General features: G+C 37.6%; 1 protein-coding gene and 1 long non-coding RNA gene across 7 annotated transcripts in view; one reads left to right on the forward strand and one right to left on the reverse strand.

Moving 5' to 3' along the window:
* The window catches only part of FNIP1 (folliculin interacting protein 1), a 96,412-nt gene that overhangs the window by 67,731 nt on the left and 13,685 nt on the right, over window positions 1-14,996 (forward strand). For all 6 annotated transcript variants that reach the window (XM_036424589.2, XM_036424591.1, XM_036424590.1 and 3 more), the window contains 4 exons: window positions 6,682-6,828; window positions 8,129-8,298; window positions 12,127-13,543; window positions 14,192-14,360. In XM_036424589.2, coding sequence (XP_036280482.1) covers window positions 6,682-6,828; window positions 8,129-8,298; window positions 12,127-13,543; window positions 14,192-14,360 — 1,903 coding nt within the window. The remainder of the gene's footprint in view (window positions 1-6,681; window positions 6,829-8,128; window positions 8,299-12,126; window positions 13,544-14,191; window positions 14,361-14,996) is intronic.
* Window positions 4,822-7,386, reverse strand: LOC123651746. The gene is made up of 2 exons (XR_006740628.1): window positions 7,300-7,386; window positions 4,822-4,941 (listed from the first exon to the last, which is right to left on the reverse strand). It is a non-coding gene; the product is annotated as an uncharacterized LOC123651746 (long non-coding RNA).

A 14,996-nucleotide genomic window follows, 5' to 3' on the forward strand; every position in this document is an offset into this window, starting at 1 on the left:
TGGAAATCTGAAAGACTATGTAAGTTAACTAATTCTTACAATATCTAAAAAAACTGTATAAACTGATAATTTAAAAAATATATTTTTATTGGTTTTAGAGAGGAAGGGAGAGGGAGAAAAAGATAGAAACATCAGAGATGAGAGAGTATCATTGATTGGCTGCCTCCTGCAGACCTCACATTCAGGACTGAACCTGCAAATCAAGCATATGTCCTGACCAGGAATTGAACTGAAGGCTATCTGTAGAAGTGCTCTAATGTGTAGAGTTGATCTTCATTATTTATGAGTTCTGATTTTGTGAATTCATTACTTGCTAAGATTCATAACCCCATAATTCACTCAATGCTTTTACAATTACAATCATTTGTGAACATGCACAGAGCAGTGAAAAATTTGAGTGGCCTTACACACACATTCCTAGATGACATCAAACAAGACAGTGCTTTGTGTTCTTACTTCAGCTCTTATTCTCTCTACATATATAGATATATATAAATTTCTATATTTCTTTTTATATGTATGTCCTTTTAGACATAAATATTGAGTGGCCAGATTATTATGATCTCTGAACGCATAGTAATCTGGCCGCTCAGTGTATATCCTATATAATAAAAGGCTAATATGCAAATTGTCCCCTTGACCAGGAGTTTGACCAGCAGGCAGGCCGGCTAACTGCTCATGTCCCCTCCCCCTGGCCAGGCTGGCTGAACCCCACCCATACACGAATTCATGTACCATGCCTCTAATACATATACACACACACACACACACACAAACACACACACACTGCTGAGTGGCCAGATTATTATGTGATCAAAGATCATAATAATCTGGCCACTCAGTGTATATATTCATATATATATAGTACCAGTTAGGTTTTTGTTTTGTTTTTTTAATCTTTTATTGTTCAGATTATTACAAATGTGTTCCTCTCCCCCCCTCAATTGCTCCCCTCCACCAGGTTCCCACCCCACCCTCTGCCCTTTCCCCACCCCCCATTGTCCTCATTCATAGGTGCACAGTTTATATTCAGTCTCTTCCCGCACTCCCATTCCCCTTTTCCCCGAGAATCGTCAGTCCACTCCCCTTCCATACCTCTGATTCTATTATATTCACCAGTTAATATTGTTCATCAGATTTTTTAATTCCCTTGGTTTTTAGATTCACTTGTTGATAGTTACATATTTGTTGTTCATAATTTTTATCTTTATCTTCTTCCTCTTCCTAAATAACCCCCTTTAGCAATTCATATAATTCTGGTTTGGCAGTGATGAACTCTTTCAGCTTTTTTTTTATTTGTGAAGCTCTTTATCTGGCCTTCGATTCTGAGTGATAGCTTTGCTGGGTAGATTATTTTTGGCTGTAGGTTCTTGCTATTCATCACCTTGAATATTTCTTGCTTTTCCCTTCAGGCCTGCATGGTTTCTGTTGAGAAATCAGCTGACAATCATATGGGTGCTACTTCATAGGTAACTACCTGCTTTTCTCTTGCTGCTTTTAATATTCTCTCTTTGTCTTTTGCTCTTGGAATTTTAATTATGATGTGTCTTGGTATGGTCCTCCTTGGATTCCTTTTGTTTGGGGTTCTGTGGGCTTCCTGGACTTGTAAGTCTATTTCTTTCCCCAGGTGGGGCAAGTTTTCTGTCACTATTTCTTCCAGTATTCTTTCGGTATCTTGCTCTCTCTCTTCTTCTGGGATCCCCATAATTCTGATGTTGGTTCGCTTGAAATTGTCCCAGAGGTTTCTTACACTGTATCTTCAACTTTCTGGGTTCTCTTATCTTCTTGCTTCTGTGGAGAAGTGTCCTCTGGATCTTTGTGTTCTAAATCTTTGTCTTGATTCTTATGATCTTCCAGTCTGATTTTAGGACTCAGACAATGTTTTCTTCATTTTTAGTTGATCCCTTATTATTTCTAGTTGATCTCTTTTCATATCCTCATAGGTCTCATTTATTTTATCGGCCTTTTTTTTAGGATATTCTTGAATAATCTTATAACTGTAGTTTTGAACTCAATGTCCAATCTTTTCTTTTCCTCCATCTCCTTCCTTTGTGTCCTGCCTCTTGTCTGCATTTTAGTTGTTTCCCTGATTTTATGGAGTAGTTTTGTGTGCTAGGTGTTCTGGTAGAGCCCAGTAGCACAGCCTTCCCAGTTACCTGCGGAGGACAGTCTTGGTGTAGCCCTTTGTGGGCTGTGTGTGCAGTCTTGTTGTTAAGCCTTGCTTTTTGTTGGTATCACTGGGAAGCGTTGATCTCCAAGCCAATTGGCTATGAGGATCAGCAGTGTCTCAGCTAGGAGGGCTTCTGTACTCCGCTTGGATGGGGCGGGGTCTCGGGGTGGCACAGACAATCTTTGGTTCCCTGTCAGTCTCACCTTAGAAAAGTCCTGTTCGCGGTGAGTTTCGGAAGATTGGTTGTAGGCGCACGCACCTCTTTGGTAAAGGTGCAGACAAGCTTTGGATTCTGGCCAGTCCCTCCTTAGAGAAAGCCAGCCTCTGGGAGGGCTTCTGTGCTCAGCTTGGATGGGGCCGAGTCTCGGGTTGGTGCAGACAAGCTTTATTTCCCTTTGGCTCCTACCCAAGTGCTGCAGTAATGGCCTCTGGCTTCACACACCTCCGAGAGATCTCTGCCCACTGCCTGACAGTCTGGCCTCTTCCTGTCTGGAGCTGTCTATCAGAGCAATAGGGCAATTCTGTTTTCCTCTCGAACAAGAAAGCTAGCCGGGAGTAAGCCAGCAGCAATCTCGGTCCAGCCCTACCTCTCCGCCCGCCAGGAGTAAGCCAGCGCCTTTTCATGTTCACAATTCTCTGTACCTTCACAGTTCCTGAGGTTCAGTGTGCCTTCTCTCTCCTTTCCAGATGGCAGAGCTTCATCTCAGCTAGCTGTCCGGTGCTTCAGGGCAATGCCTCCCTTGCTTTCCAGTTCTAAATTCAAATTTGTTGTGGTAGGCTGCATTCAGGTGTCTACCCTATGCCGCCATCTTGGTTTCTCCAGTACCAGTTAATTTTGCATTTTGAGCTTTTTGTTAGTGATTTTGCTCTTAAAAATGACCCTCAAGTATTGTGCTGAAATGCTGACCTTTGTTCCTAAGTGCAAGAAGGCTGTGATGTGCCTTACAGAGAAAAATACATGTGTTAGGTAAGCTTCATTCAGGCATGAGTCATTGTACTGTTGGCTGTGAATTCAATGTTAATAAATTTATATAGAACAAGATTATGTATTTATGGATTGGCAAATATGTGACCCAAAGGCTCACAAGAGCTTTAACCCTATATTTCCCCTAGGAACAGTGACTCAGTGTTCACTAATTCAGTGTTCACATCATTACTGATGTGACTGTAGAATATTACTGCAAACAATGAGACTATCACGCTTAATTTTATTTATATATTTCTTATTTTTTTAAAATATATTTTATTGATTTTTTTATAGAGAGGAAGAGAGAGGGATAGAGAGCTAGAAACATCAATGAGAGTCATCGATCAGCTGCCTCTTGCACACCCCCTACTGGGGATGTGCCCGCAACCAAGGTACCTTGGTTGGAATCGAACCTGGGACCTTTCAATCCGCAAGCCAACGCTCTATCCACTGAGCCAAACTGGTTTCAGCTATCATGCTTAATTTTAAAACTAAGTGGTTATTAAAAATTACAATTAGACGATTTTTAAACTAGGTGATTATTTGAGACCAGAAAAATTAATGAATCTTGGGTAGTTGAGAAGAGGAAGGAAATGATTCACTTGTATACAGAAGTCCTGAAACCTAGAGAAGCAGGAAGTACATTTTAGTTAGCATAGCTTCCTCTCAGAAAGATGTGGTCCTTGGGTTTTTATGTATATTTAATGCATAACAACAAGCAAAACTAAATTATATGCACAGTTCCCTTACATCTAAAGGAGTCTTTCGTTCTCTAAGGACAGATTAAGAAAAATGAAGAATCAGATGACTGAAAATACCTGCCCTTCTTACCACTGAAGGACAAGGCATAGTCATTAGTGGGAAGAAAGCACCATTACTTTCTATATCATTGATGACCACATAGAATTGTATGTAGTGAGGAGCATTACTCATAATTTCTTTCCCTTCTTTGCACCTGATACACTTTGAGATCATAGTACATATCCTTAAACACCAAAACACTAAGGCCTTAGTGTTTCTCAGTGGACCACTATACTAATATTAGTGATCTGCCCCTGGCCAATGATACACAGGTTTTTAGTAGACACTAATACACTGAAGAAATTAATAGCAAATGAATTGACCAGCTCATTGATTCATTTATACTGTGTTTCTTTTAATCCAAAAGTAAATTCAAATGGTTAAGAAACAAACAAATATATATATATATATATATATATATATATATATATATATACACACACACACACACACACACACATACATACACACACACACACACACTCTGAAAGGTCTAATAATGAAAAATAAGTGAATCCCATCCAACCTCTCTTATTCCCTCAACTATTTCTTTTTTAATTTTATTTAAAATATATTTTATTGATTTTTTTACAGAGAGGAAGGAAGAGGGATAGAGAGATAGAAACATTGACCAGCTGCCTCCTGCACACCCCCTACTGGTGATGTGCCCGCAACCCAGGTACATGCCCTTGACCGGAATCAAACCTGGGACCTTTCAGTCTGCAGGCCGATGCTCTATCCACTGAGCCAAACTGGTTTCAGCTCCCTTAACTACCATGTTTCCCTGAAAATAAGACCTAGCACAACTTTGGGAGAAAAAATTAATATAAGACCCTGTCTTATTTTCAAGGAAACAGAGTATTTCTTTCGTTATTAACCTCCATATTGTTGTTTTTAAAAATATATATTTTATTGATTTTTTTTTACAGAGAAGGAGGGAGAGGGATAGAGAGTTAGAAACATAGGATGAGAGAGAAACATCAATCAGCCGCCTCCTGCACACCTACAGGTGATATGCCCGCCACCAAGATACATTCCCTTGATTGGAATCAATTACCCTTGAGTCCGCAGGCCGACGCTCCATCCACTGAGCCAAACTGCTTAGGGCTACCTTCAAATTGTTAAGCAATATCTGGACATTCTTAGTATGCTTTAAAAATAAGCATCTTTACATATCTCTAGTTTATATTCTAGTCATATTTTTCTCTGTAAAATACCTTTAATTCTCTTCTATTTATTTTTAAGTTTTCAGCAATGATGTTATGTCCTGTCAGGAACTCTTTATTAACCACCCTAATCAGTTTGGCTCAGTAGATAAGAGTGTTGGCCTCCAGACTGAAGGGTCCATGTTTGATTCCAGTAAAGGGCACATGCCTGGTTGCAGGCTGGATCCCCAGTAGGCGATTTAAAGGGGGCAACCGATCAATGATTCTCTCGTCATTGATGTTTCTATCTATTTCTCCCTTTCCCTTTCCCTTTCTCTCTGAAAGCAATAAAGATATATTTTTTTAAAAATTCATTAACTTGTATCTGTGACTTCTATCGATTGGAATATAGTGTGTTCATAATGGGTCACAATTTAGTGAAACTTGTTCTTTTCCTTTTTTGGATTCTAGGGGCTAGAAAATTATGCTGAAGTGGGTGCTAGCTCTTGTGGAATTATCAGAGAACTAGAGAACAATTAGATTCTTAAGACCCAACTTTACAGGAGTTTAGTCTGGTGAGAGTATAAGGACTTAGCTGAATAGATTCTAATGTAAAGGAAAAGAATTGACATTTTAAAGTTATCCTTGAAGCCTTCAAGAGAGAGTAACTCACAAGACTAGCTGTTGCTTAAATAACTGAAATAAGCATAAGAGCACTACCGTAATTACTGAATCCTTTCTTGTGTTGATTCAAGGAAAACTTCACAAGGTTGAAAGTTAAAATATAGCATGCCATTTATAGTGTCCTCATCATCCTTCAGAACTTTACTAAAAATTGTCAGCTTAGGCAACTAGATGATGCAAATAAACTTAGGGTTTTTGTTTGTTTTTAATATATATATAAAGAGAGGAAGGGATTTCAGAGAGGAAGGGATAGGGATAGAGATAGAAACATCAGAGAGGAAGGGATAGGGATAGAGATAGAAACATCAGTGATGAGAGAGAATCATTGATTGGCTGCCTCCTACACGCCCCCCCCCCCCCCCCCCACACACACACACACACACACTGGGGATTGAGCCCAAAACACAGGCATATGCCCCTGGCCTGAATTGAACTTGGGACCCGTCAGTCTGTAGGCTGTTCTTCTGTCCATTGAGTCAAACAGCTTAGGGTTAAATCGTTGTTTTAACTGGGTATATGGATAAGCTACTACCCCATTTATAATATCTTTTCTATGTTGCTCGTTATATTTAAATACAGCATATACCTTAGAAATATAAAACTGGAAAGGGCCTTAGAAATTATCTAGTCCTATCCTTTTACAAGTGGAGAAAACTGATGCTTAAAGTAGAGAAATAACTTACCTAAGGGCACACAGTCATTGGGGACCGAGCCAATGGCAGAACCAGCATATTATGAGTTTATATGCAGAACATTTTCCATGGTACTGTGCTGATGACCAAAAAAAAAGGCAACTTGATTTATTGTCTGTCTCCTCTCAAAAGCTTTAATAATCTAGGTGTGAGGCCCAAGATGGAAAGGTAACCTTATTTTAAGGTGTGTAATTCTGTGAACTATGAATTTCTTCTTTTTAGGACAACAATTTGTAATCTTTACACAATGCCACGAATTGGAGAGCCTGTTTGGCTTACAATGATGTCGGGGATTCCAGAAAAGAATCAGCTTTGCCATCGATTCATGAAGGAGTTCACTTTTCTAATGGAAAATGCTTCAAAAAATCAGTATGTCTGTCTTTACTTATCTGAGCTATCTTAAATATCTTAGTTATTGTTTACTATAGCTAGATGTAAAATTATAATCAAACTCAGTTATAAAAGTAAAACAATTAATCATTATCTTTGTAACTTTTAGATATTAATAAAATGAATTCTAAAAGATAATGAAAAAACAGGGTATGGAAAAAGGCCACAGAATTTTATGAATAAGAAACAGTAAAAATGTCTATATGTGAAATTAAAAGTCCTGACATCTTACAGAAAACTCTGAGGCTTTCCATTTTTTGTGAATTATATTTACTTTTGCTGTTTCATACCGTAAAAAAGAAATTTAACAGTATAAACAAATGCCAGGATTCTAGTGATTCATTTTTAAAAATATATTTTATTGATTTTTTACAGAAGGAAGAGGGATAGAGAGTTAGAAACATCAATGAGAGAGAATCATCAATCAGCTGCCTTTTGCCCCCCCCCCACCCCTTACTGGGAATGTGCCGGCGACCAAGGTACATGCCCTTGACGGGAATCGAACCTGGGACCTTTTAGTCCGCAGGCTGACTCTCTATCCACTGAGCCAAACCGGTTTTGGACGTTTTTGTTTTTTTTTTTAAATAGTGGTGGGTGTGTTTTTCTTTATTGTTGTTTTTAAATATGTTTTTATTGATTTCAAAGGGAAGAAGGGGGAGAGAGAAACATCAATGAGAATCATTAATTGGCTGCTTCCTGCACGCCCCCTACTGGGGATTGAGCCCACAACCCAGAATAGAAATCGAACCATGACTACTGTGGTTTCATGGTTTCATTTTGACTGGACCCTGTGATCCATTTTTTAAATTATATTTTATCATGTTTTTTTCCTCAAAATTTCCAGAATTCACATGAGTAATTCAAATTTTCTTTTTAATTCTCTTTGATGGTAGATTGTTTAATACTTTCCTTCATTTTACCATTCAGTACTTTGGAAATGTATAGAACTTCTGGTTTATATGCTAATAAATTGTGTAAATTAAACTTTGAAAAGAATTCATAGTTTTTCATCTAAAACTGCATATCTGTTTTGTAATTATGATCAGAAATAGTTCCTTGTGAATGCTGTCTTTATTTCAAGGATTTTCTTTGACTCACACACAACCAAAAAATTAAATTTCGTTTTTATCCCAGTGATATTCCTATCCTTTACCCTCTCTTTTTGTATGCTGTTTGGCCATGTGCGAATATGTACTTTCTTTGCTTTATTCTGTCACTCTATTTACCTGAGGTTTCATGAAGGCAGATTAGAATCTGATAGGATGCATTTTGTTTTCAGATTCTTGCCAGCACTCATTACTGCAGTTCTGACCAATCATCTTGCCTGGGTTCCAACAGTTATGCCAAATGGACAACCACCTATAAAAATATTTTTAGAAAAACATTCCTCTCAGAGTGTGGACATGTTGGCAAAGACTCATCCATATAACCCACTTTGGGCACAGCTGGGTATGTAGTCTGATAACCCTTACATTATGCGTTATATATACTTAGACTTTTGTGTAACTTTTTGGAGTTATTTTATAGCCAAAAAATACATAAATAAAAAAATAAAGAAAAGCAAGTCAATGTTAAAGCACCTGTTCATTACATGTCATTTTATATCTGCTGAATTGTCTTATCCTTCCTTCCCCATCTTATGTTTAATACTAATGGCCTGATGCATGAATTCATGCTCATTGAAAGGAAATTAATTAGAAGTATTTTAATATTACTGTTTGCTCTTTCTCTATAATAGAAGTATCAACCAAATTCACGATCACAATGACAGATTGAAACACACATGTGCAATTGATGCCAGCTAGAGCTTTATATGTATTGCGCATGCACGAGCCAACTTAGCCTTTTATATATAGAACAAACTTGTTTAATTTGACCTGTTTTCTGATTTAACTAAACTTTTTCCAGCCCAGTGAAGCACCCTAACTTCTCTTTCAGATAATTGTCAGCAACACAGCAGTAAATAGCAACACAAAACAGATTGTTATTGTAGATCACGCAGGGAGAACAAAGGGTAAAATATTTAACTGCAGCAGTATTTGAATATATTCTGCACAGTGACAAAACCTGAAGTCATTTTCAAGGTCCACAATTTCTTACTTCTTTTCAGTCAGGTCAAGTTTCTAAACTTTCTAAATTTCTGTTTTCCGGCTAATGAAAAGAAAATAGTATTGCACTGAGTCTCCTAGCTACCTACTCCAGGACTTCTGTGAGGATCAAATGAGATGTGGCATGGGAAAACACTTTATATAAATTTGGTTAAAGTGTAAAATGTTTGTACCTGGCTATAAAGCAAGTTGTGTTCCTGGACTGAAGAAACTCCAAGGATGCTAGTCACTAGGGAGAGGAAGTTGGGCATTGCTACATGATGTCATTACCTAGTGCCCACAGCAACTGTTTCCAGGCTGGGCTGGGGGCCGCATTTTGCGCATGGGGTCTTGGCAGCATTGGCTGCGGATTTGGTAGTGTATAGTTCTGGGGTGGTAGTGGGGCCTGTGTCCCACTTCAAGGAAGCTGAATGTTGTTTTGTCGGCGTCATGTTTATGGTGCTGTTTCTCTGTAAATGGCCAGTGCACATGGCAGCTCCTGCTTTGAGTGTCTGCCCCCCTGGTGGTCATTGTGTGTCATAGCAATTGGTTGGACTGTTAGAGTGACACTTAGCATATTAGCCTTTTATATAGAGAGATCCCTTATAGTTAGAGAGCTGCAGTTGGACCAAGGGAAGCAGGATAATGGTTGGTTCATTAGTAACTTCAGGACCTTAAGGGGGATTTGTGTTCGATCCTTTGCCTAGAAAGAATAAGTCAACAAAGTCACTCATGATAGTTCAATAAATCTAGTTAACTGAAAAGCAGTCAGAGATTTATATTGTTCCACTTTTGTTTGATTGTTGAGTAATTTTGGAAAATGTTACCCTTTGTGCTAGGCCTCAGTGAGTAAATGGTTAACAGGAGAGAAGGGATAGTTGTTGAGTAGACAGTCATTAGGAAGGCAGTGTAGCATGGTGCTTAGAAAACACAGGCTGTGGAATCAGGCAGACCACATTTGGATCACAGTTCCTTTATTTGCAAAGTGGGTATAATAATAGGTATTACATACTTCATAAAGTTATGAAAGCACTTAGGACAGTGACTGGTAAATGTAGCTACCCTTACTCTATTGCTGTTAGGTAATCAGGGAAGAATATGATGAAAACATCTTGGTGACCTCATAGAAAGTTCCTTTAGGTTGTGTTGGTAAGTTATCTTGCCAGGCAGATTGTCATATGGCTTATTAATTCATGTAACCAACCTCCCTTCCTTCCCTTTCTCCTTCCTTGCTTCCTTCCCTCCTTTTCTTCCTTCTCCTCTCCTTTTTTCTACTGAATTACAGTCACTAATATACAGCAAACACATATGTAAAGTATATAATTTTGTAAGTTTTGATGTATATGTCAAAATATATGTCTCTGAAACCATCATTAAAATCATGATGGTGAATATATTCATCACTTCTGAAATTACCTCATGCCCTTCCTCCTGTTTTTCACCACTCTTCCTGTTCACTGTCCCATATACCCAAGTAGCCGCTGATATGCTTTCTATCACGATAGATTACTTTATATTTTCTAGTATTTTAAAGAAATGGAATCATAGTAGTATATGCTTTCATTTGATTATTTTGAGATTCACCTATTTTTTATGTATTAATAGTTCATTTTTTAAAATTCTGAGTAGTATTCTTTTGTATGGTTAATAACTTTCCTTTTTTTCAAATCACACGATTCAGTAATATTTTGGGGGGGGACATTACAAACCTATTTTCAATTCTATAGTTTTATATTGAGTACATGATATATTTAAGGCTCTGTACAAAGAGCAAAGAATATTAGAGGGTATAAAATTATATCTGGTCCTTACCCTCAAGAAGTTGACAGTATTATTCTATAGGTAATGAATATGTGAGAAATAATGATAATCAAAGAGGAACTATGAGCGAAATAAAAAATTCAGTGGGTGTTCAGTTGGGGAAACTTTTGCCCAAGGGAGGATGATTGGGTTGGTAGCTTTGGACTGATAAAAATATAGAGGGAAGGGAACAAAAATAACATGAGTAAAGAGTTCTAGGTGTTGAAAGTTCTGAGCATATTCGATTTAAGTAGTCTACTTTAAGTGGGACTTTGAGTGCATAAGCAGGTAACCTGGAGAAGTAAAGTAGAAATAGTCATAAAAGACTCAGTTGCCATGCCAAAGCAGTTCAATTTATTTAGTAATTAGTGGGAGCCTTGGGCATAGTTTTGAACAATGGCATGATGGTATTAGGGCCAGTGTCTTAGCTTAAAAAAGAAAACTTAGCATAATACTGTTTGTAGCATACCTTTATTTGAAACTTAATATGTCTTCATTCCTTTAAAAAGTGTGAAACTTTTCTAAAATTTAAATAGAGATATTAAATATTTATAATAACAACTTTCAGAATTTAATTAAATTTAAACTAATTACTTTGTATTGTCCATTTTAAAGTCTTTAAACCTATTTTGGTTTAAGTTGAGGTATAGCATAAATATAAAAATGACATTGTTTACTCTTAGTTAACAATGTAATTATTATAATGTAATTATTGTTTATGTCTAGTATGGATACAAAAGTGAAAATGAACCACATAGCTAAATATGTTGCCCTTTGTTTTCCTCTTAGGATAGGTCTCACCTGCCTTTTCTGGTCTGTCCTTAGGACCCAACCCTTGAGAGAATGGAAGGGAAAATGGGCTTTTTAAAACCATGGCTGCTATAGGGTTCTGATTAGGGTAGCAAAAATTAATGTTTGGTGTTATGATTTAAATCAAGGAAGGTGAGGTGTATGATGTGACCACTCTAGCTCTGTTCCATTCCACCACCACTTCTTTCCTCTCCTTGTGCTTCCCTTCTCTGCATTGAATGCAGCTACAGAATATTTTCAGGCAGTACTTCTCCACCTAGATGGAGGGCTCTACTTCTCTACTTGGGGCCTGACACAGAATATTCTTGTTAAATTCAACTTTTACAACTGACTTTTTGCTTGAGGTTTCAAAACCATAGCAACTACTAAAGGAGGAAGATGGAAAACCCCTGCATTCATCTTTCTCTTTGATTTAGATCACTCATCTTATCCTATTCTTCTGAATAGTTGCTCACCTATTAAAGAACTAAGAATAAAACCTGAACCCTCATACAATAAGAATAGGTTTCCAGTCATTGAAAACAGCTTGCTTAGCTGCATGAGTAAAGGATGTGTCCATTAACTTGTTTTTCCATTGCAGGGGACTTGTACGGTGCTATTGGCTCTCCTGTAAGGTTAGCAAGAACTGTGGTAGTTGGCAAACGACAAGACATGGTCCAGAGGCTGCTTTATTTTCTTACTTATTTCATAAGATGCTCTGAACTTCAAGAAACCCATCTTTTAGAAAACGGAGAAGATGAAGCCATTGTTATGCCAGGCACAGTAATTACAACCACGTTAGAGAAAGGTGAAATAGAAGAATCTGAATATGTGCTTATCACAATGCATAGAAACAAAAGCAGTTTGCTCTTTAAAGAGTCAGAAGAAACAAGGACTCCTAATTGTAACTGTAAATATTGTAGTCGTCCACTCCTTGGGCAAAATTCAGAGAGTGCTTTGAGAAAAGAGAGGGAAGATATTCAAAACAGCTCTAAGGAGTTGCTAGGAATTACAGATGAGTGTGGAATGATTTCTCCTTCTGACTGCCAAGAAGAAAATGCTGTTGATATTGAACAGTGCAGAGATAAATTAAGAGCTTGCCTTGACACCAAGTTAGAGACAATTGTTTGCACAGCATCTGCTCCAGTTGACAAATGTGCATTGTTGAAATCAGGCTTAGAACCAGCAGAAGAAACATGGCAGAGTGATGAATTGCTGGATTCTGGTAATCACACAGGCAAGGTGCAGAGACCCACAGGAATGATAGTGGAAAAAAAACCTCCAGATAAGCTTGTGACTACTACATTTTCTTGTGAGGCAAACCAGACAAAGGTTACTTTCTTGATTGGGGATTCTATGTCACCTGACTCAGATACTGAACTCAGAAGTCAGGCTGTGGTGGATCAGATTACCAGGCATCACACCAAACCACTGAAAGAAGAAAGAGAGGCTGTTGATCTGCATCAAGAAACTAAACAAACAACTAAGGACCAATCTAAAGAGTCCGATATACCAATGGTTTCTGGAGAGCACTGTGAACTTCCCTGTTGGAATCATTTAGAGCCAGAAAGCATGAGCTTATTTGATGAATATTTTAATGATGATTCCATTGAGACCAGAACTATTGATGATATCCCAGTTAAAACAAGTACAGACAGTAAAGAACACTGCTGCATGTTAGAGTTTTCAAAAAGATTATGTCCACAAAATAGCAAACAGAACAATGAACTTTGTAAATGTGTAGAAGCAGTTCATCAAGATTCATGTAAAACCTGCTACCCTCAGCAGGACCAAAGAGGTGCACTCTCCCTTCTTGTCCCCCATGGGGATAAAGAGAGTTCAGAGAAAAAAAATGCTGTAGGAATTGAATGGGACATTCCAAGAAATGAAAGTTCAGATAGTGCCCTTGGGGATAGTGAAAGTGAAGATACAGGTCAGGATATGACTAGACAAGTAAGCAGTTATTATGGAGGAGAGCAAGAAGATTGGGCAGAAGAAGATGAGATACCTTTTCCTGGGTAAGTAGGAAGTTTTGATCTATAATAGGCCTTATGTTGATATGTACCATTGTTTTATTTAGTTTGTCTCTAAAGGTTGGTAGTAGCTAATATGAAAGACAGATCATTGTTCTGGATGATTATGTTATCATGTCCTATTACTCATAGGAAAGATTAAAGGCTAAGCCCCACAGGCACTTCAGGAAGGCTTTGTGGAGGCAGTAGAGAAAAGTAATGTTGGGGTGTAGGAGACTTCTTCTTAGGAGTTTTCAAGCCATTCAAGAGTAAATAATCATGCTCCAAAAAGGAACCTATGCTGGGTCTGGCAACTAGGGAGAATCACTGAGAAGGTAATAAATGGCTGTTACAAATAAATTTGGCCAACACTAAGAGGAAAACGGGGAATATATGTAATATTCTGGGTCAAATGTACAAGAAGATTCATATTTGAAAAAAGTTAGAAAGCAAACTTTGGATTTGTGAGATATTTAACTACTTTGTTTTGGATGATGGTTTTCATAATCTGATTGTATTAAGAATCTTTTACATAAGGGACAGCATTCCTAAAGTCTATTATGAAAGACTTATTACTCACCTCATTACAAAGTTGTTCATCAGACCCTCTTCTCTGGAGTATTTTGTGGATCTGACTGGACTTTTTTTTTTTAGGTCAAAGTTAATTGAAGTGAGTGCTGTTCAGCCTAACATCGCCAATTTTGGAAGGTCCTTGTTAGGTGGCTACTGTTCGTCTTACGTGCCTGACTTCGTTCTTCAAGGAATTAGTAGTGATGAGAGGCTCCGTCAATGTCTGCTGTCAGATTTGTCCCATGCTGTACAGGTGAGTGACCATCACTGCTCTTGAATTTATTTAGAATGATCTCTTAACCAGTGGAACCCAAAATCACCTTATATTTTTATTACACTTCACTGTAATACAATCATTGTTCTGTGAATCAGTTACCAATAACTGTTTGTATCTGACACCATGAAAGTGAGTAGAGCGTTCCAATATCAAGTTATCACTAGATTATATCAATAAAATCGCAAATGCTTAAATGTGAATAGAATTATTTTCTTAATTTTATTTTCATTTTATTTTTTGCTAGATTATAGAAGTACAATTGATTTATGTATGTTCATCCTGAACTCTTTTATTAGTTTTTGTAATTCCTTTGTAGATTCTTTAGGATTTTGGTACGCACAAGCTCATGTCATCAATTCCAGTTTGACATCTTTTTTAGCCTAGAACCTCCATACAATGTTGCCAGAAGTACTGAGAGTAGACATCCTTGTCTTGCTCTTATTTTAGAAAACATTTAGTCTTTTATTAATAAGTATGATATTAGCTATAGGCTTCTTACAGATGCCGTTTATCAGGTGGAGAAAATTCCCTTCTCTTCCTAATTTTTCGAGTTTTTTTGGTCCTTCTCCCCTTTTAAATCATGAATAGGTATGAGATTTTTTAGGTGTCAAT

Source organism: Pipistrellus kuhlii, unplaced genomic scaffold (assembly GCF_014108245.1).
Source record: "Pipistrellus kuhlii isolate mPipKuh1 unplaced genomic scaffold, mPipKuh1.p scaffold_m20_p_8, whole genome shotgun sequence".
NCBI lineage: Eukaryota > Metazoa > Chordata > Mammalia > Chiroptera > Vespertilionidae > Pipistrellus > Pipistrellus kuhlii.